Raw genomic sequence first — 19,980 nt, forward strand, 5'->3', positions numbered from 1 at the left:
CTGTGGGTCAATTAACCTTGTCGGAGTGGGCGCCCTGATTCTAGTTTGTGAGCTACCCAGGCTACTGCGTGTTTTTTGTTAGTAATAGGGTAATAGTCTAATAATTCAATTATCTTTTTTATTGGTATTTATATTTGTCACTTTTTCATATTTATGAGTCTTATTTATATATATCGTTTTAAATGTTATGATTATTTATGTGTTGTTCCAAATGTCTGAATAAAAACTAAAGTTAGTGCAGAATGGTGCTATTTTTTTTGTTGGGAGGGGGGGTTCGCCCAGGGAGCCATACACACTACAACCACTACTGCTCGGTGGCGATGTATCTCCGACCATTGGATCGGACATGTATGGCTGGATTGGCCCATTACGCAGGTAATCTGCAATTCTTCCCAGGATGACGAATCTCCAGCATTTGTGTAGCTGCCAGTGTCTGTTAAATCTTCATCCACCGAGACATCAGCGTTTACTAAATTGCGGTCCTTGTCTGCCATGTTTAAACGTGCGAATTCAGCTAGCCAGCTAACTTGTTGATTTGAATTTAAGTGGAAACTGGCCAGCTAGATATCTAGCTTTACATAGTTAGGAAGAAAACTCAAGAGACATTTTGCAGATAGCCACCTCTTCACACTCATAAACCAGTTTACATTTACAAATTATTTGATGTTATTCAGAAAAGCAGGCGGAAAACACACACTTGAAAAGGAGTGCAGTGCATCTCTACTCAAATGTTTAAGGTCTTCCTCGGCTTGAATCCTTTCACCTGCACCAAAGTGGCTGGTCGACAACACCACCAAAAAGTTGTCAGGGGAGGGTGCACCCGATTAGCCAACAATAACCCCATTAAAAGGTGAAAACATCTTACCAATCACACCATATGATGAATGTGGTATGTGTTACCTTTAAATAGTGATTCAGAACCACACGTACTGTGCGCGACCCTTTCAATGGTGATTTTAACTGAGACTGAGTGCGCATGTTCACCATAGAAGCCAACCACAAAACCTTTCCCGGGAGTTTAGTGTCAAAGTCCTGGGTTTCACGGTCTTTGAGCTTTTGATCGGGAGTGTACCGTGTAATTACAGGTAAAGAAAGTTATTCTACAACTTCATTATGGCATTTGCAAGTATAGTTCTTATAAAAGCATGCTTCAAATTATAACTTGGAGAGCTGTTTAGACCCTGATTTTTAGAGTTTCATAGTCTCTGAGCTAGCTAATATAGTATCACCTAAAGAATGTTAGTTACAGTAGCTAGCTAGAAAAAGGATTAGCTAGCTATCCTCATCACGTTGTAGATACATGTCATTTCTTTGTTACCATTCTAGTCTGTTCCCACTCAATGATGACTTATCTGCCTCGCCTTGTGTCCTTATACATACTTTGAGTGATGGGAGAAGTCATCATTGAGTGGGAACAGACTGGAATGGTAACAAAGAAATGACATGTATCTACAACGTGATGAGGATAGCTAGCTAATCCTTTTTCTAGCTAGCTACTTCACAGTTGGTTGCACAGTTCGCATATGCCGTTGTTGGTGGTGCGTAGAACCGGCTTTATATGAGATTTTGTTTTGGCAAATTCTACACTGCTCTAGCATTGTCTACATTATTAAAATGCGTCCAAATGCTACTGTGCTTCCGACTCATTTTCCAGCTGTTATTTTCACAGCTGTCCGTCCTCTCTCTCCTCATATGCTATGTGTGTGACCGTGAGTAAATTGGCTCGGCCCTCCCTCACGCATCTTTGGTTCATTGGCTGACACTGTGTCAGGAACATTGACAGGAACAACAGGTGAGGCTGTTAGTCTGAGCAGACAGTCAGAACGAATGTGTGTGCGCTTGAGCATTTAGGCCTATATTATTATTATTATTATTATTATTTAATTTTTTTGTTCTTTGAATTTGTTAATTCTATTCATTTAAATCTTTTGATTATTCATATCTTAATTTGTTATTTTTTTATAGATTCGGCTCTTCTGATATGCAAGCCGGCTCCCAACGTTCACCTACAAGAGCCGGCTCTTAGAGCCGACTCGTTGACGAACGACCCATCACGAGTTCTGAATCACTATTCAAAGGTAACATGTACCACACATGTGGCGTGTGGGATACCACATCCACCATATGTATGGTGTGATTGGTAAGATGTTTTCACCTTTTAATGGGGTTATTGTTGGCTAATCGGGTGCACCCTCCCCTGACAACTTTTTGGTGATGTTGTCGACCAGCCACTTTGGTGCAGGTGAAAGGATTCAAGCCGAGGAAGACCTTAAACATTTGAGTAGATGCACTGCACTCCTTTTCAAGTGTGTGTTTTCTGCCTGCTTTTCTGAATAACATCAAATTATTTGTAAATGTAAACTGGTTTATGAGTGTGAAGAGGTGGCTTTCTTCCTATGTAAAGCTAGATATCTAGCTGGCCAGTTTCCACTTAAATTCAAATCATCAAGTTAGCTGGCTAGCTGTATTCGCACGTGGAAACATGGCAGACAAGGACCGCAATTTAGTAAACGCTGATGTCTCGGCGGATGAAGATTTTACAGACACTGGCAGCTACACAAATGCTGGAGATTCGTCATCCTGGGAAGAATTTGCAGATTACCTGCGTAATGGGCCAATCCAGCCATACATGTTCGATCCAATGGTCGGAGATACATCGCCACAGAACAGTGGTGGTTCTGGCTTGTATGGCTCCCTGGGCGAACCCCCCCCCCCCCCCCCCACCCCCCCTTCAGTCCCCCCCCAAACACAAAAAAATAGCACCATTCTGCACTAACTGTAGTTTTTATTCAGAGATTTGGAACACAAATAAATAATCATAACATTTAAAACTATATAAATATATATACAAAAATAAGACTCATATCAAAAAGTAGTAACAAAGACAAACAGAAGAGAGAATTGAATTATTACACTATTACCCTATTGCTAACAAAAAGCACACAAATAAAACTTAATTGCACAAATCCTATATCACACAAATACACAAACACACTTATAAAGAAGAGAACCTGATTATTACACTATTGCACTTCAAACAAGAAACACACAAACTAAATTGCACAACTAATTGTATTACAAATTGCATTAGTACTGTACAAAGTTAAAGGTGCGCTATTTGATAGATTCCGGGCTTCCAGTGGGGAGAACTGAGGTCAACCTACCCCGGCCCCTCCCCATCTCGTACTTCTGAGTGGGAGACCTACCCAAGCAGTAGCCTGCCTAGCTCACAAACTAGAATCAGGGCGCCCACTCCGACAAGGTTAATTGACCCACAGTCCCACAAGGTGACATGATATTGTTGACGTGACGTGCAAATGAGCGATAGAAAACCGATCGCACAAATGTCACCATTCGGAATAAAAATAAATTGTGTGGGTGCCCCATGCCGCCCCCATGTCACCCATACCTAAATCCGCCACTGCCGCGGAGGAGAAGAGATTACGACACTGACGAGTCCGATGAAGAGAGACAGGAGGAGCGGGTACCAGTCACAGACCCACCAAGGTAGTTTACCACAGTCTAGCAAACTTGTTATGTTTAGGCTATATCTATGTTCTGATCAGTTCCCTCTCCGGTTGACCGTTTAAGAACCCAACGGAAGCAAACGAAACGGGGCGGGACCTACCAGAATTTGTCCAATAGAAACTCTCGTTTTCCATTTCGAATAAACGTTTTCTGTTGTAAAACGTTTGAAACAGAATAGGTTTAATGAATACACCCCAGGTCTTGACCCTCGGTGTATGTTGTACTGCCTCTGCCCAGAGGCCCAGGCTTTTTTGTGGCACGCCCTATTGCAGCTCTGATCTCTGGATGCACAAAGATGTTTTTAAATGTATGGTTCTGCACAGAGCTGGCTTTTGTGGCAGTCTTAGATGCTCACCTGTGCTGTAGGAGCCACTGTTAAAGTCCCAATTTCAGCTCTCCCTCTAAACTAGTTCCTGGTAGTCATCCACCATATTACATACTAGAAAATACTCTAGTGGTTAGTCTCTTGATTAGACTTTCTGTTCAATTAGTAAAATAAAACTGTAGGAAAGGAGATAGAGAAGAAGCCAGGATTATTGACATGCACACAGCAGTAGGCTCTAATAGAAGTATACCATGCATATTTTGGCTTTAGCCAAAAAATGCTAACTCAGACAGCATTTATTTATCAGCAGATTCTATTTTGGTTTGCATAGTATACATTTTTTGTATAGGACAGGCACATCTTTCTGCTTTTCAACCCCTACTTATCTTGCATTTATCAAACAACAAACAAGACTCAATAAAGGTAAAAAGGAGCACTTTGTTTCACTTTTATTATACTGTCACCTTCCAGTAATATGAACATAGGATTGCTGGTTCAAGCCCCACTCGGGCTCTTCCTCTCTCAATCACTACATAACTGTGAATTGATAATCCCAGCGGTCTCAGGCCTTTGTTGGAACTGGAAGCCCTGTTCACTTTGATGGGATGCCTTTTAAAGAAAGAGGAAATCATGTCTCACTTTGTTAATGAGATCTTCGACCTCTTGGTTTCCCCTCATTTCCTACAGGCCTGGTTTTAACAAAAACATTCCCACCTTCATCTGCTACTGTAACTGCACTGGGGATATTATCTAGCTGGCTAGCAGATCCATTTAGCAGATATAAGCAAAACATGTTGGACTGACTTCATGAGCACGTCCCATTTGTTACTGTATGTTTGAAACGTCACAGCTGTTCTGGTAGCTAATCATATGTCACGTTACTTGAACCGCAGTTGCTATAATCATAGAAGGAACTAGTTAGCTTTACATGCCACACTGAAGAATTAGCAAACATTCTGTTGAAATCGGAATATTTAACTTCACAGATAGGAGCTATCAAGTAAGTAAGTAACCAGCTAGCTAGGTGGTAGATAGCTAGCTAACGTTAGCTGACTTCATACAGCTAATGGTAACGTTAGCTCAAGGCTAGCTCGCTAACTGCTAGCTAAAAACGAACGTAGCTGTGAGATACCTAGCTACACGTTTCACTGTAGTCTTTTGTCAATATTCGTGTGAAATTGGATCATCACCTTTGTAGAAGTTAACATGGATTTCTATCAAGAGAACGCGGACATGAAAATGTTTTGTTTGACCGTGTTTGCTTCAAGGCAAGGATGTTAGCCATTCAGCTAGCTAACTATTTTAGCTAGATAGCTATGGCAGCTTCCATGAGCGTTAACGTTAGACCACGTATCTTTGTTTAGGCAGTTTAAATTATATTAGCTACATTATACTATGGATATTGTTTAATACTCGTTTCTGATTGGCTTCAAGAGCATTCTATGCCGCACATTATTTCCTATAACGCACGGTACATCAGCATGGTTGAATTCAATGGCTATAGTTCATTCTTACATTTTCTACGTTTGAGCTGCTTTTTGATAGCAAAAGACGAATTGAAAACATTATTGAATTCGGTTTTCATAACAGCAATTTAGGACTGATGGGTTGGTTAGCTTAACTAGTAACTCTGTTGGTTTGGTTACCAAGGCAACTACTACAGCACTATAGTAAACTTGCTTGCTACTTCAGTGGATGTTGAACACATTTCTACCTGCACATGTGTACTATGCAGAAATCACTGTGCCATTTCCTGTTTGCTAAAATTCTAATAGTTGGCGTAATTTAAGTTTAATGACAAAACAGTTTTGAGAATCATTGTATCATCTAAACTGCTGTGAAATATATTTTCCATAGCCAAACATATTGTATTTTCAGCTGTTTGAAGCTGGTGTACTAAACCGAGAGTAAAAGATGCAAAAACAAAACTTAAGAACGGAAGCATAGAAATAGCGTACATAGAACAGGTTTACTGCATACACTTGCTTTCAATGCGAACGACAGATCTATAACTCACATTTCTATGTGAATTTGGTCAGATCGCAGCTCAGGGCTCTATGCCCAACTCTGTGGAAGATTAGTTCCACTCCGCTAGTGCGTAGCCCCTCATTGATTAACCCTTACATAATGCTATTCATGACAGCATTGATCTGATACTTTATTCTATTGCCTCTGTTACTTGACACACAGGGTAAACGTAACCATGGAGGAACCAGGTGCTGATATAGAGGTGACTGTCAAAACTTTGGACTCCCAGAGCCGAAGTTACACTGTAGGCGGACAGGTACGTTCTCATTTCCAACGGAGCGCTTTTGCAGTAGCCTTACATACACTGGAAATAGGCCTAATCCTCACACCGGTGTCTTTTTCTCAGCTGACAGTGAAAGAGTTCAAGGAGCACATTGCCACTTCAGTTGGGATTCCTGTGGACAAACAGAGGCTGATCTACCAGGGCCGAGTCCTGCAGGATGAGAGGACCCTGACAGAGTACAGTGAGTAATGCTGTCTGTGGAGTTTCCTGGAATCAATACAAAATGGCCACATGCTAATAAATATGAAATGAGTCCAGACAGTTTTATCTGGAGCAGCACACAGCTGCAGCAAAGCATCTGTCAACACAGAACAGAAACGCAGCAAACAGCCAGACATCTTTGTCTATATATGATCTATAGAATAACTCTTATTCACTTATCCTCCAAGGCCGATAATGCACAGATGTATGCCTATTATACAACTGCACACCATTAGAGCGCTTGAGTACCCATCATGTAGTTGCTGTTAGCCGTTTGGCTGCTATGCACATCACCTGATAGATTGATGGAGCACCAGTGTCCTCTAACATGAATAGAGATGATATTCTTTGCTCTCTGTTTCCTATGTGTCTCAGACGTCGATGGAAAAGTCATCCACCTGGTGGAGCGGGCCCCCCCTCAGCCCTCCCAGCCAGGCTCGGGGTCAGGGGGAGCAGAGGCCGGAGCGCCACCCTCCTCTACCACCTCCCAGGGAACGTCCCAAGTGCCCCCACACGACCGCAACGCCAACAGCTATGTCATGCTGGGGACCTTCAACCTCCCCGTTAACGTCATGGACCCTCAGCAGATCCAGGTACAGCTTTTTTGCGTGTGTGTTTTTCCAATTTTTGGATCAAATGTGTCTTGCTTCCATGGTTTATAATTATATCCTGAGCGCCTGGTGTGGATCAGCACTGATATCTAGCCTATACTGCCTACTACACTCTTCTTAGATGTCTGTCCAGCAAATGATGTCAGGTTTGGGTGAGAATGCTAGGAATGCCAGAGTCAGCACCAGCACCGGGGTAAGAAATCGAGTATATGATTTATAACATAGTATACATCCTCATTTATCTATCGATTTCTATATATACACAAAATGCTATGAATAAACATGTTGAGTAGCTGTCAACTAATACTCTTGGTGTCACAGAGCAATGGTTCCATGAATGTGCACATTGATATGGACCAATCGGTGCAGAGTGAGCCCAGGCTGAGACTGCTTTTGGCTGAGAACCTGCTGAGGGACACCAATGCTCTCATCGAGAGGATGGAGGTGAGGTGTTAAGTTATAAAGATTAGAACAACTAGGAATACCCACAGTACAGACCTATTTTGAATGAATACACTGGCTCAAATGTGAAACATAAGTATTTGGACGAAATGTTACTTGACACTAGGCAGTGTCAGGAAGCAGGTCTATTTGAGTTCGAAGTAATTCAATTAAGATGACTGAGCAACGTCTTCCCCTTGCCTGCTACCTTGTCGCTCAATCTCAGGATCAACCAAGCGGCACCTCAACCCAACCGGATTCTGCTGCTGCTGCACCTCCTCCCTCTTCCTCCTCCTCCACTCCCTCTCCCTCCACCCAGCCCATGGACACATCTCCACCTTCATCTACTCCCCCTCCATCCTTCTCTTCCTCCACTCAAACAGAGGGAGCCGCCCAAGCTGGACCCAAGTAAGACATTATTGCTAACTATCGCTGTCCTGCATGTGTTTTTTGTTTTTGTGTTCTATACTGAATAAAAAGGATGCTGGATGAATTAAAAAGTTCTCAAACTGGGCATTTTAATGTGAATTAATAAGAATAGGGCTTAATCCAGAACCTGCACGCAAAATGTTCACTTTCGCACAGAACCTCCCATTGACATCAGCACATGAGACTTAAACTTTAGACATCGTGGTTGTTATTAGAAGACCTGTGATGCATGTCAGGATAACTCATTCCCTCTCTCCCCTTGACAGTCACCCCAGCCCAGCAGAGCTGGTGGAGATGCTGTCAGAGCTGAGGAGGGTGGAGGAGAGGCTTCAGCCATTCGTCCAGAGAACACACTCTATCCTAGAGTCTGCTACCACCGCAGAATACGCCAACACCGTAAGCTTATCACCACCGCATTCCTCATAACTTAGTGCTTTGTGGTTAGGTACAATTCACACGCACTGATCAGACATAAAGTCATGAGCGATTGCTGTATTGTAGTCGGACTCTTACAATACTTGTCACTTTCCCCACATGACGACCTGAATAAAATATCAAACACACGTTCTCAGAAAATGGCTTTAAGCCCTCTTCTTGTCACACACAGGAAAGAGAGGAGGATCAGCGGATTCTCAACCTGGTGGGGGAGGCCCTCCGTCTCCTGGGCAATGCCCTGGTTGCCCTTAGTGACCTGCGCTGCAACCTGCTGAGTCCCGCCCCACGCCACCTACATGTGATCCGGCCAATGTCTCACTACACCTCCCCAGTCTCCATGCCTGGAGCTGTGCACCATCACATCCCGCTACATGTTAGTCGGTGTTGTATCTCGTTGTCAAACTTGTTTTGTTGTGACCTGGCAGACACTTAGACCTATTACATTAGTTCTGTCTTATGTACAATACCGGTCAAAAGCTTTAGAACGCCTACTCATTCAAGGGATTTTCTTTATTTTTACTATTTTCTACATTGTAGAATAATAGTGAGGACATCAAAACTCAAGTAACACATATGGAATCATGTGGTAACCAAAAATCCTTCACTCTGTAGTCCGACTCATTCCAAACCATCTCTATTTGGTTGAGGTCGGGTGATTGTGGAGGCCAGGTCATCTGATGCAGCACTCCATCACTCTCCCTCTTGGTAAAATAGCCCTTACACAGCCTGGAGGTGTGTTTGGTCATTGTCCTGTTGAAAAACAAATTATAAATCCACCTAGCCCAAACCAGATGCGATGGTGCATCGCTGCAGAATGCTGTGGTAGCCATGCTGGTTAAGTGTGCCTTGAATTCTAAATAAATCACAGACAGTGTCACCAGCAAAGCACACCCACACCATAACACCTCCTCCATTCTTTACGGTGGGAAATACACATGTGGAGATCATCCGTTCACCCACACCGCGTCTCACAAAGACACGGCGGTTGGAACCAAAAATCTCAAATTTGGACTCCAGACCAAAGGACAAATTTCCAACGGGTTAATGTCCATCACTCGTCTTTCTTGGCCCAAGCAAGTCTCTTCTTATTGGTGTCCTTTAGTAGTGGTTTCTTTGCAGCAATTCGACCATGAAGGCCTGATTCACACAGTCTCCACTGAACAGTTGATATTGAGATGTGTCTGTTACTTGAACTCTGAAGCATTTATTTGGGCTGCAATTTCTAAAGCTGGTAACTCTAATGAACTCATCCTCTGCAGCAGAGGTAACTCCTGGGTCTTCCATTCCTGTGGCGGTCCTCATGAGAGCCAGTTTCATCATAGTGTTTGATGGTTTTTGTGACTGCACTTGAAGAAACTTTAAAGTTCTTGAAATTTTCCGTATTGACTGACTGTCATGTCTTAAAGTAATGATGGACTGTCGTTTTTCAGTGCTTATTTGAGCTGTTCTTTCCATAACATGAACTTTGTCTTTTACAAAATAGGGCTATCTTCTGTATACCACCACTACCTTGTCACCACACAACTGATTGGCTCAAACACATTCAGAAGGAAGGAAATCCCAGAAATTAACTTTTAACAAGGCACACCTGTTAATTGAAATGCATTCCAGGTGACTACCTCATGAAGCTGGTTGAGAGAATGCCAAGCGTGTGCAAAGCTGTCAAGGCAAAGGGTGGCTACTTTGAAGAATCCAAAATATTAAATACATTTTGATTTGTTTAAAACTTATTTTAGTTACTACATGATTCCATATGTTATTTCATAGTTTTAATGTCTTCACTATTATTCTACAATGTAGAAAATAGTACAAATAAAGAAAAACCCATGAATGAGTAGGTGTTCTAAAACCTTTGACCGGTAGTGTATTTAGTTGAAGTTGGAGGTTTACATACACTTAGGTTGGAGTCATTAACTCGTTTTTCAACCACTCCACAAATTTGTTGTTAACAAACTATAGTTTTGGGAAGTCGGTTAGGACATCTACTTTGTGCATGACACAAAGTAATTTTTCCAACAGTTGTTTACAGACAGATTATTTAACTTATAATTCACTGTATCACAATTCCAGTGGGTCAGAAGTTTACACATACTAAGTTGACTGTGCCTTTAAACACCTTGGAAAATTCCAGAAAATGATATCATGGCTTTAGAAGCTTCTGATAGACTAATTGACATTTGAGTCAATTGGAGGTGTACCTGTGGATGTATTTAAAGGCCTACCTTCAAACTCAGTGCCTCTTTGCTTGACATCATTGGAAAATCTAAAGAAATCAGCCAAGACCTCAGAAAAAAACCACAAGACTGGTTCATCCTTGGGAGCGATTTCCAAACGCCTGAAGGTACCACGTTCATCTGTACAAAGAATAGTACGCAAGTAGAAACACTGCACATGGGGACAAAGATCGTACCTTTTTGAGAAATATCCTCTGGTCTGATGAAACAAAAATAGAACTGTTTGGCCATAATGACCATCGTTATGTTTGGAGGAAAAGGGGGGATGCTTGCAAGCCGAAGAACACCATCCCAATCGTGAAGCACGGAGGTGACAGCATCATGTTGTGGGGGTGCATTGCTCCAGGAGGGACTGGTGTACTTCACAAAATAGATGGCATCATGAGGAAGGAAATGATGTGGATATATTGAAGCAACATCTCAAGACATCAGTCAGGAAGTTAAAGCTTGGTCGCAAATGGGTCTTCCAAATGGACAATGACCCCAAGCATACTTCCAAAGTTGTGGCAAAATGGCTTAAGGACAACAAAGTCAAGGTATTGGAGTGGCCTTCACAAAGCCCTGACCTCAATCCCATAGACAATTTTTAGGCAAAACTGAAAAAGCTTGTGCGAGCAAGGAGGCCTACAAACCTGACTCAGTTACACCAGCTCTGTCAGAGGGAATGGGCCAAAATTCACCCAACGTATTGTGGGAAGCTTGTGGAAGGCTACCCAAACTTTTGACCCAAGTTAAACAATTTAAAGGCTATGCTACCAAATACTAATTGAGTGTATGTAAACTTCTGACCCACTGGGAATGTGATGAAAGAAATAAAAACTGAAATAAATCATTCTCTCTACTATTATTCTGACATTTCACAGTCTTAAAATAAAGTGGTGATCCTAACTGACCTAAGACAGGGAATCTTTACTTGGATTAAATGTCAGGAATTGTGAAAGACTGAGTTTAAATGTATTTGGCTAAGGTGTATGTAAACTTTGGTTAGTTTAAACTTCATTTGAGATCGTTTGCCAATGGAACACAGTACGTCAAGTGACATTTTGAAACTCATCTGCAGATGAACCTGGGAGCAACGGTCACAATGGCGTCCAATGGCAGACCAGCTACAGACGGACAGGCCCAGCCCAGTCAGACCCCCGGCCAGTCGGACCAGCCAGGTCAGGGACAGACTTCCCCCTCACAGCCTCCCCCGTCCAATCAGCAGGCTGGACAGGGACAGCCCGGCCCCCGGGTCATCAGGATCAGCCACCAGACAATGCCGGTGGTCATGATGCAGATGAACACGGACGGTGTGTTGTCCCCTACCCGCCACTGATTGAATGCTTTACCACAATGTGTCCATCCGTTTCTCGTCCGCAAATGGCCTATTGGAAGTGAATAACTCTACCATTGCATTTATTCCCTATTGCCAAATGGTATTTTCTGAGAGAAAGTTTTCTTTCTTTGACTGAAAGTCAGGTCCCTGTACTGCTCAAATCGATACGTCTTGTTAAATTTTGGAAGGGTGTTCTTTTTTAAGTGCTTGTTAAACCATAGAGTCCATTTGTTTTTACACACTGTTTACAGTTCAAACGTGTGTGTGTGTGTGTGTGTGTGTGTGTTTACAGACTCTGGTGTTCCTCAGGCAGCTGGACAGCCAAATGTTGCAGGAATGGGTCAGCCAGGTAAGTGTTGGTAACACTTCATGATGATGTTTCAGTACCTCTGGTTGTATCCGAATAATTGCAGACTAGAGTAAAGCCCAAAATACCAGAGATCCTGAATCCAATATTCAAGGCTCAAAGAAACCTTTTCTTATATTCTCTCCCCAGGCTTCCAGATGCCACCCGGTGTTCAGATGAACCCAGACTTCATGCAGTCCATCGTGCAGCAGATCGCCCAGTACACCGAGGCTGTAGCTGCTGCCACCGGGGGCGCCATCCCTGGCCAACCCCCCCAGCCTACCCCCCCAGGCTCCACCGCTACTTCTTCCACAACCACCACCGGCCCTAACACCCCCACCACCACCCCCACGGCCCCCCCTCCGCCTTCTCCCGGGGCCCCCCAGGCCAGGGTGGTGTTCACCCGGCCTGCCTTTGCCCCCAGGATCCCTCCACCCGTCTTTGGCACCCGGGGGGCCACCATCAACTTGAGGGCTAGCGTACCCCCCATGATGGGTCAGCAACCAGGACAGGTGAGCACGTTTGTGATAGGGGGTTTGGTACCCTATGGGTTTAGTGCAGGACTGAGGTTAATGGCTTGTAGATTTCAGTCAAGTTTTGACAAGAAGTTGTCAGACTTGGAATTTCAGTAGGAGACTTTCGTGTTTGCTAGTCATTGTGGGCATTTTCCATCGACAGTACCAATTGTCTTAAGCTGTAGTGCTCTGAAATCTTAATGGCATAGCCATGTTTTTATTATATGCTAACGTTAACTGTTGACCTATGACCTCTCCCCCACAGCCCTTCCCTCCTGCTGCCCTCAATCAGATGATCAGTGGACTGGTGGGACAACTCCTGATGCCTGGACAGATGGGTATACACCCCACCTTTCAAGCCTCTTATTTCATTTTTTATGATTTTTTGGGGGGTGGTTTTGCATAGTTAACCATCACACTAAAGGTGAATCCTCTGTTTGAAGTTTTAAGTGTACTGTAAGCCAACTCTAATTTCTTTCCTTTCTTCCTTTTCCTCCCAGCTGGTCAAACAGCCACCTCCTCTGCCTCTCATACCTTCGCCTCTGCTTCTCATACCTTCTCCTCATCCTCCTCCAACTCTTCTTCTTCCTCCTCATCCTCCTCTGGCCCTATCCCCACCGGCCCTATCCCCACCCCTGCTCCTGCCCCTGGCACCACTGTTCCCCCAGGCCAGCCCGGAGCCATCCCCACCATGCCCCAGGGAGCTCCCCCTGACCTGGCCCAGCTCCTGGGCTCTCTCCTGGGGACCGCAGGGGCAGTTCCTGGGGCCATGGGACCCTCCATCACTGTGTCTATGCCCGGAGTGCCCGCCTTCGTCCAGGGAGTGTCTGACTTCATGCAGGTCAGTGTCGGAGTTTGTTCCAAGGGTATTTTGTGAATTAGGACATATAGCCGTAGTGCCTGTTACAACAGAATGGTTGAAACCAAGATTAAATCATCCTCCAGTTAACTGACGTGTTAGTTGTAAGAATACCTTCGTTTCTTAAGAACATATCTTTCATATGATACATTTTTATTTTCTCCCTGTCCATCATCTCGCTCTCCATCTCAGGCCTCCGGACCAGTCTTCCCACCACCCCCCAACGGTGCCCCCCAGCCCCCTGCCTCTGGCACCCCCACCCCTCCACCCGGGACCACCCCTAACCCTCCCACGGGGGACGGTGCCGGGGCCCAGGGAGAGGCCCTGAATCCGGAGTTGTTCACTGGGATTGTACAGGGGGTCCTGTCCACCATGATGGGTTCCCTGGGCTCTCCCCAGAGCAACACTGAGAGCATCGCCCAGTTCATCCAGAGGCTCTCCGAGACCAGCAACATCTTCACACCCGGCACAGGGGACGCCATGGGTAAGAGTTTCTGTCTTGTGTGCTTTCTTTTTTCTTCTTCTCTCTTTCCCTTTTTCTTGTACCTTGCTCTCTCTGTCTGTCTCTGTCTATGAAGGGTAATCTCTTTCTCCCACGTTCCCTCTTTTTCTCCCATGCTCTCTCTTCCTCAAATGTTTTTGTTCCATGTCCACACAGTTCTCTCTCCCCCTCAGGTTTCTTTGGAGACCTACTGACCCTGGTGTGTCAGAACTTCTCCATGGTGGATCTGGTCTTGCTGCTCCACGGCCAGAACCAGCCCCTGGGCCGCATCCAGACCCAGCTGTCTCAGTTCTTCACCCAGCACTACCTCAACGGGAGCGAGCCCACCGACCACAACATTGCTGTGAGTGGGCCACCGTCTATATAACCGCCTCTGGGATGTTACTGTCACCTGTCATTAGTGTCACTGCACATGGGGCTAGACAAGCTACTTGTTGAGTCTCATTAATCGCTCCCTCGTTCTTTTTCTGTTATCTTCACTGTGATCATAGGCTGCTGCTGATGGTCTCGTCAATGAACTCGAGGAGTACATTACCGAGAGCTTTGTAAGTACCGTAGTTCACTTAGGCTGCCCCCTTTTCTAGTCAGTGGTCTTCAAATGTCTCAATAATACCAGTCACTTTTAAATTCTCCCCGTGGCCAGTTGGTCAGACGTGAATCAATTGCTCACATTTCTCTCTCTCTTTGTCTTGGTCCTTCAGTCTTCAGTGGCAGTGTTGGAGGGTGTCAACGTCACTCAGACCAACCTGTCCTTCTTCAGACAGCAGTTAACGCGTATCGCCACACACATACTCCGCTGCACGGGTAACGTTGTCTTTATTTGTGCCAAATGATTTTATTTGACGCAATTCATCTGACCTGGGCTATGAATGTCAGTGCTTTTGTCACTTATTGCTGTTTTTTTCCCCCCACCTCCTGCAGACAACACGTTTGGGCCGCAGCTGCTGCAGATGTGCAACCAGGGGCTGTTTGAGTGTCTGGCCCTCAACCTGTACTGTCTGAGAGGAGAGCAGAGTGCCCTCACTTCTGTCATCAACCACCGCATAGTCAGTACACACACACACACACATACACAATGTTCCTTATGACATGATATACAACCTCCCACTCCATGTCTCTTCCTCCTATCCCGGTTATCTCGCTGTCTGTCAGATGATTTCTAATACTCTTTCTATAGATTTCAAAAAAAGAGCTAAATGGATATGACTAGACTGAAATCTGGTCAATAGGTTGTGAAGGTGAATCGGTGTGTTGACCCCTCTCCCGTTACAGAGGACGTTGTCGGCTGACATGAACCCCAGCCTGGTGAACTGGCTGACCAGTATGCTGACCATGAGGCTCCAGGTCATCCTGGAACACATCCCCGTCACAGAGGACCAGATACTGCATTATGCCGTCCACACACAGCAGGTAATACACACACACACCATCTCACAAACATGTCATAGTGTTTTTCTTTTTTTTTAAGCACACTGTTAGTGTTCTAGAAGGCTCATTTACTGGACTACTAGCTAACGATGCACGTGGATACCATCATTTTCTAATCAACTGTCAGTTACAATAGCTGTCATAGATTCAATTGCCAGATTCCATTCAAGCAATATATGTTAAATGGTTTCTTTCCAAGGGGGAGGCTTCTAATGCACAGGAGCCTCAACGTGCCCAGATCATGGAGGTGAGGTTTTAAAATGTATTTGTAAAATTAATTATATTGTCCTCGATATACCTTGGTGTGTTGTTTCTTACCTTAACTCTTTTCTCTATCGCCATCCCACCTTAGATGGAGGCCACCCACTCCCCAGCCCCGGCCACCACAGCTGAGGAAGCCATGGCGTCGTCACAGGAGACTAGGGCAGAACCCAGGGAAACTGGAGCCACCGGAGGGGCTGCGCCATTGGGTGGCGCCATGGCAGCAGCTGAAGCCAGCGGGAGGGAGGAGCCTGGTAGAGAGACTGATGCCTGGACTGCTGCCGTCCCTGCTGTAAGAACACTGTTCAGCTCTCTCCCAATACTTGTCCAATCCTTCTCTGGTCCACTTTAGTTTCTTTGCCATTCTCTGTCTTCCACTCTGTCCACATGCTGTTTACTCATTTAAAAAAAAAAAACATTTTACATACAGGCTTCTAGTTGAATTTATACTGAATTTTTGCAAACCTGTCGTTGACTTGTAGTTCGGATTCTTGGAGAAAGAAAATATGAAAGGAAATGATCCAACAATGGAAGTGTTTCGCCTAATCAGTTCTGCATCCAAACCCATTCAAGTTTTAAAATCCAGTGTGCAGTTATATGGCTCTTCAGTGAGTTTAATTATCTGTCTGTTATTGTGATCATGTCTGTCACTGTGGGATAGGAGTGGGTACCCATCATCAGACATGACCTGATCACCCAGAGGAAGATGAAGGCCCAGCCTCCCATGTCTGACGCCTATTTACATGGGATGCCTGCCAAACGCAGGAAGGTAAATAGATGCCCTGTGAATGAAACTAACTTTTGTGCAAAAGACAAGCCCTGATCTCACTAGTCTTCCGTTATAGGAGGCATCCTGCAAGCTTTGTTGGCAGAATGATTCCAGGCCGTATCGGTAGTTGACCCTCCACGGCTAAAACATGGGAGACTTGCTATATCAGGGCTAACATAAACTCTGATCATTGTAGTATCAGCATGCTTTGTTCAACATTGAGTGCGAGGGCTTATTGTTGCACTAAAAGTTGGATTGGCGTATGACCAGGGTGTGTGCTTTCAGACCGGACAGGGGGACGGCGCTCTTCTCTCCCTCTCCGACGCAGTTAGCAGGGCGGCAAGGACGGCCGGAGTCAGGCCAGTCACTTCCCCAGACAACCTGCAGGAGGAGCTTGACAGCCCTGAGCTCCAAGAGGCCTATGCAGAGCAGGTACAGTCCTCCACTAACACAAGCTGTTCCATCATTCCACGGCTTCTCTTAATATTACAGATGTCACACATTGACTTTGACACATGATTGTAAATGGTCATTAGGGAGCTGCCACTGATAGTTAAATGCAGTGGTGGAAAAGGTACCCAAAAGTACCCATTTTCTAGTCAAGGAAACTTAATAGAAAATGACTCAAGTGAAAGTCACCCAGTAAAATACTTGAGTAAAAGTCTTTGTTTTGAAATATACTTAAGTATCAATAGTAAATGTAAATTCCTTATATTTGGCAAACCAGACGACACTGTGTTTGTTTTTCATTTGCGGATAGCCAGGGGCACTCTCCAACACCGACATAATTTACAAACAAAGCATGTGTTTAGTGAGTCCACCAGATCAGAGGCAGTAGGGATGACCAGAGATGTTCTCTTGATAAGTGTGCGAATTGGACAATTTCTGTCCTGCTAAGCATTCAAAATCTAATGAGTACTTTTTGGTGTCAGGGAAAATGTATGGAGTAAAAAGTACATTATTTTCTTTAGGAATGTAGTGAAGTAGTTTGCTTTACTATTTATATTTAAGTGATTTTCCATATTGAACGATGATAGCTGATGCGTTTTATATATTGAAGGACCTTTTTAGTAATTTCCACCTTTGTCCTCTGTATCAGGTGAAGAAAGACATAAAGAAGCGAGTGAGAGAGGACCCGGACTTCAGCTCTCAGCAGTTCCCCAACACACACAGAGCTTTTTCATCAGACTCATAACCCAAACACAACTTGTTTTGCAACCCAATGAAATGTTACACATAACCAACCTGTATACATCACCATCCTTCAATTTTACTTTTGGATTGCTCAGTATCACAACTGAATGCAGTTAAACCGACCACTTTTTGTTGTTGTACCATAGACACCTGAGCATCTCCTTTTGACTAAATTACTGACTTTATTTTTCCAGTGCCTGTTTTTTTTCCCACCGTCCCCATAATGGAACACACCTGATTTGACAAGTTTGTTTTGACTTTATTTTATAGATGACTTTTACATTTTACCTTAACATCTGCAATGCTCCGTTTTGTTTAGCGTTACCATGTCAATATTATCGTGCCTATACATCTTACCTGTTGTTTTTCATTAGCTTCCCTGAAAATAAAAATGGCTTATTTCAAGAGTATGCTTTCATGGGATGAAAGTAAATGCTGTTTTGGTACATGAATGTAAGTGTGCTGAATAAATAGCTTGGTACACAATGTCGTTTAATGGTGCTTGTGGAGAAACAATAAGTACCAGCCTTTCAGTTGTCTAGGGCAGTTGTCATCAACCTTTTTCTGAGTCAAGATCACTTCCACAGTCAAAAAGCAAGCAAAGCTACCACTGACTTAAATTTTAACATTACTTTTTTTAAATCATTACCCTAATAAAACTTCTGTAAGAATGAGGTTTGTGCAATAGGCCTAATACATTATCACAGCATATTGGCTATATTTAACATTTATTTTAACTAGGCATCAGTTAAGAACAAATTCTTATTTTACAATGACAGCCTACCCCAGCCAAACCCTCCCCTAACCCAGATGACCCTTCCCTATATGCATGCCCTGACAATATTGTTTTTAGAACAGCTATTTCATTTGAGCTTTGAATACAAAATAGATCACCAATAGATTGGTGTAGCATTTGGAAGGCACAGCTGAGCATAAACTGATATAATTTGCAAGTCATTTTTATTTTATTTTACTGGACTGATGGTACCTGCGTCTGATGGCCATGGTGCTTTCAAGACACCTGGGAACTAGGTAAAATCATGATGCCAGTGATCTTCAGGTCGGAGGTCTAGAAAGATGCCAGTTTCTGAATTGGGATTCCGAGTTGGATGGCCGTTCAAAACGATTTTTTCCCCCAAGTTCCCAATGGTCTTGGACGCATGGAAGTCGGAGATTTCCGAGTTGTTTTGAACACGGCATTCGTCTCAGCTGAGGGAGAGCGTAGCAGACCGTGCGCCTCTCACTGTCCTTGCTCTCTCCTTTTCTTCCGGTGAGACTGACCCGAGGGGACACCGCCTTCCACCCTATGGCGAAACCCGGGTCCCACCACATCTAACTCGTTCACAAATTCGTGTTGTTCCTATGACCGGAGAAAGTTAAGTATTCAAAAATATTAAAAATAGACGACCTGCTAATAATAAAAAAGCAGGGCTGTCGATCCACTTGGCTACTCATTCATTACAGCGGGAGTGGAAGCATGGTGAAGCGCGTTTTGTGTGTTGAAATGTTGAATCAAGATTGTTGACATTGCCGAATCATAAATGTCACATTAATTCAGTCATAAAACAGCAGATATTTGCTGTATTCTTTGACAGTCTCTGTAGTCATGGTTTTAAACGTTATTAAATCGTACGTCGGCAAGTATTAAACTGTCGTGGAAGCGTTATAAAACGCCGTGATTTGAGCTATCCGATTGGCCAGCCCAATCGGAGAGCTGGACCCAGATCTCCCGGTCATGTGGAGTTTCTCTTTTCAGACAAATGAAATGGTTCGAAATGGGAACACTTTGCCTCCTGATACGCAGGGCTTCTGAAAAAAGTGCACATACCGCCAACAGCGCAACACAAAACAACAACAAAAGGAACACAAGCCTTTATCACAGCTTTTATAGTTGGCTTTTCTACAGAAATGTTTAATGATCGACTATGAATGCCTTGAAGATCGATAGGTTGGTGACCAACGGTCATTTGCATGGTGAAACATGTTACCACGGACAGCTAGTGGCACTATACACTACCAACACATTACCATCACAGAACAGCTCACATTTGTTCCACATGTACTAAATTGATCATACAAATATAAAGAGCCAGTTTGTTTAGCTTTAACATTGATTTGGGTATGGTGATGCCTTCATGAACAGGTTGGGCAGCCTATAGAAGAATGAAAGGGAATACACAGTTGGGTCCTGGTTCCTATCCTGTTTGGAAGGCAGGAATGAAGCCTTAGGCGTGACTAACACAGCACTGAGTTACATATTTTTACTTGGTCAT

At 44.0% G+C, this 19,980-nt stretch overlaps 1 protein-coding gene across 4 annotated transcripts; it reads left to right on the plus strand.

Moving 5' to 3' along the window:
- Positions 1-964: 964 nt before the first annotated feature.
- On the plus strand, positions 965-18,193 carry LOC106605214 (large proline-rich protein BAG6). Of its 4 annotated transcripts, none has more exons than XM_045718405.2 (27): positions 965-1,085; positions 1,670-1,792; positions 1,966-2,078; positions 6,044-6,137; positions 6,228-6,345; positions 6,741-6,958; positions 7,098-7,169; positions 7,298-7,420; positions 7,644-7,825; positions 8,113-8,242; positions 8,454-8,654; positions 11,576-11,807; positions 12,126-12,182; positions 12,330-12,691; positions 12,960-13,032; positions 13,195-13,535; positions 13,746-14,037; positions 14,229-14,398; positions 14,547-14,600; positions 14,757-14,859; positions 14,977-15,101; positions 15,328-15,465; positions 15,683-15,730; positions 15,836-16,036; positions 16,406-16,513; positions 16,799-16,945; positions 17,613-18,193. In XM_045718405.2, exons 4-27 carry the CDS (start codon positions 6,057-6,059, stop codon positions 17,706-17,708), a joined length of 3,672 nt encoding a protein of 1,223 aa, XP_045574361.2. In that variant the 5' UTR covers positions 965-1,085; positions 1,670-1,792; positions 1,966-2,078; positions 6,044-6,056; the 3' UTR covers positions 17,709-18,193. The 4 variants fall into 4 exon arrangements, with proteins under 4 accessions (XP_045574361.2, XP_082831427.1, XP_082831425.1 ...); XM_082975301.1 differs by having other exon boundaries at positions 11,576-11,675; XM_082975299.1 differs by lacking the exons at positions 965-1,085; positions 1,670-1,792; positions 1,966-2,078 and adding an exon at positions 4,633-4,853.
- Positions 18,194-19,980: the final 1,787 nt, after the last annotated feature.

Source organism: Salmo salar, chromosome 05 (assembly GCF_965601325.2).
Source record: "Salmo salar chromosome 05, fSalSal1, whole genome shotgun sequence".
In the NCBI taxonomy this organism is placed as follows: domain Eukaryota; kingdom Metazoa; phylum Chordata; class Actinopteri; order Salmoniformes; family Salmonidae; genus Salmo; species Salmo salar.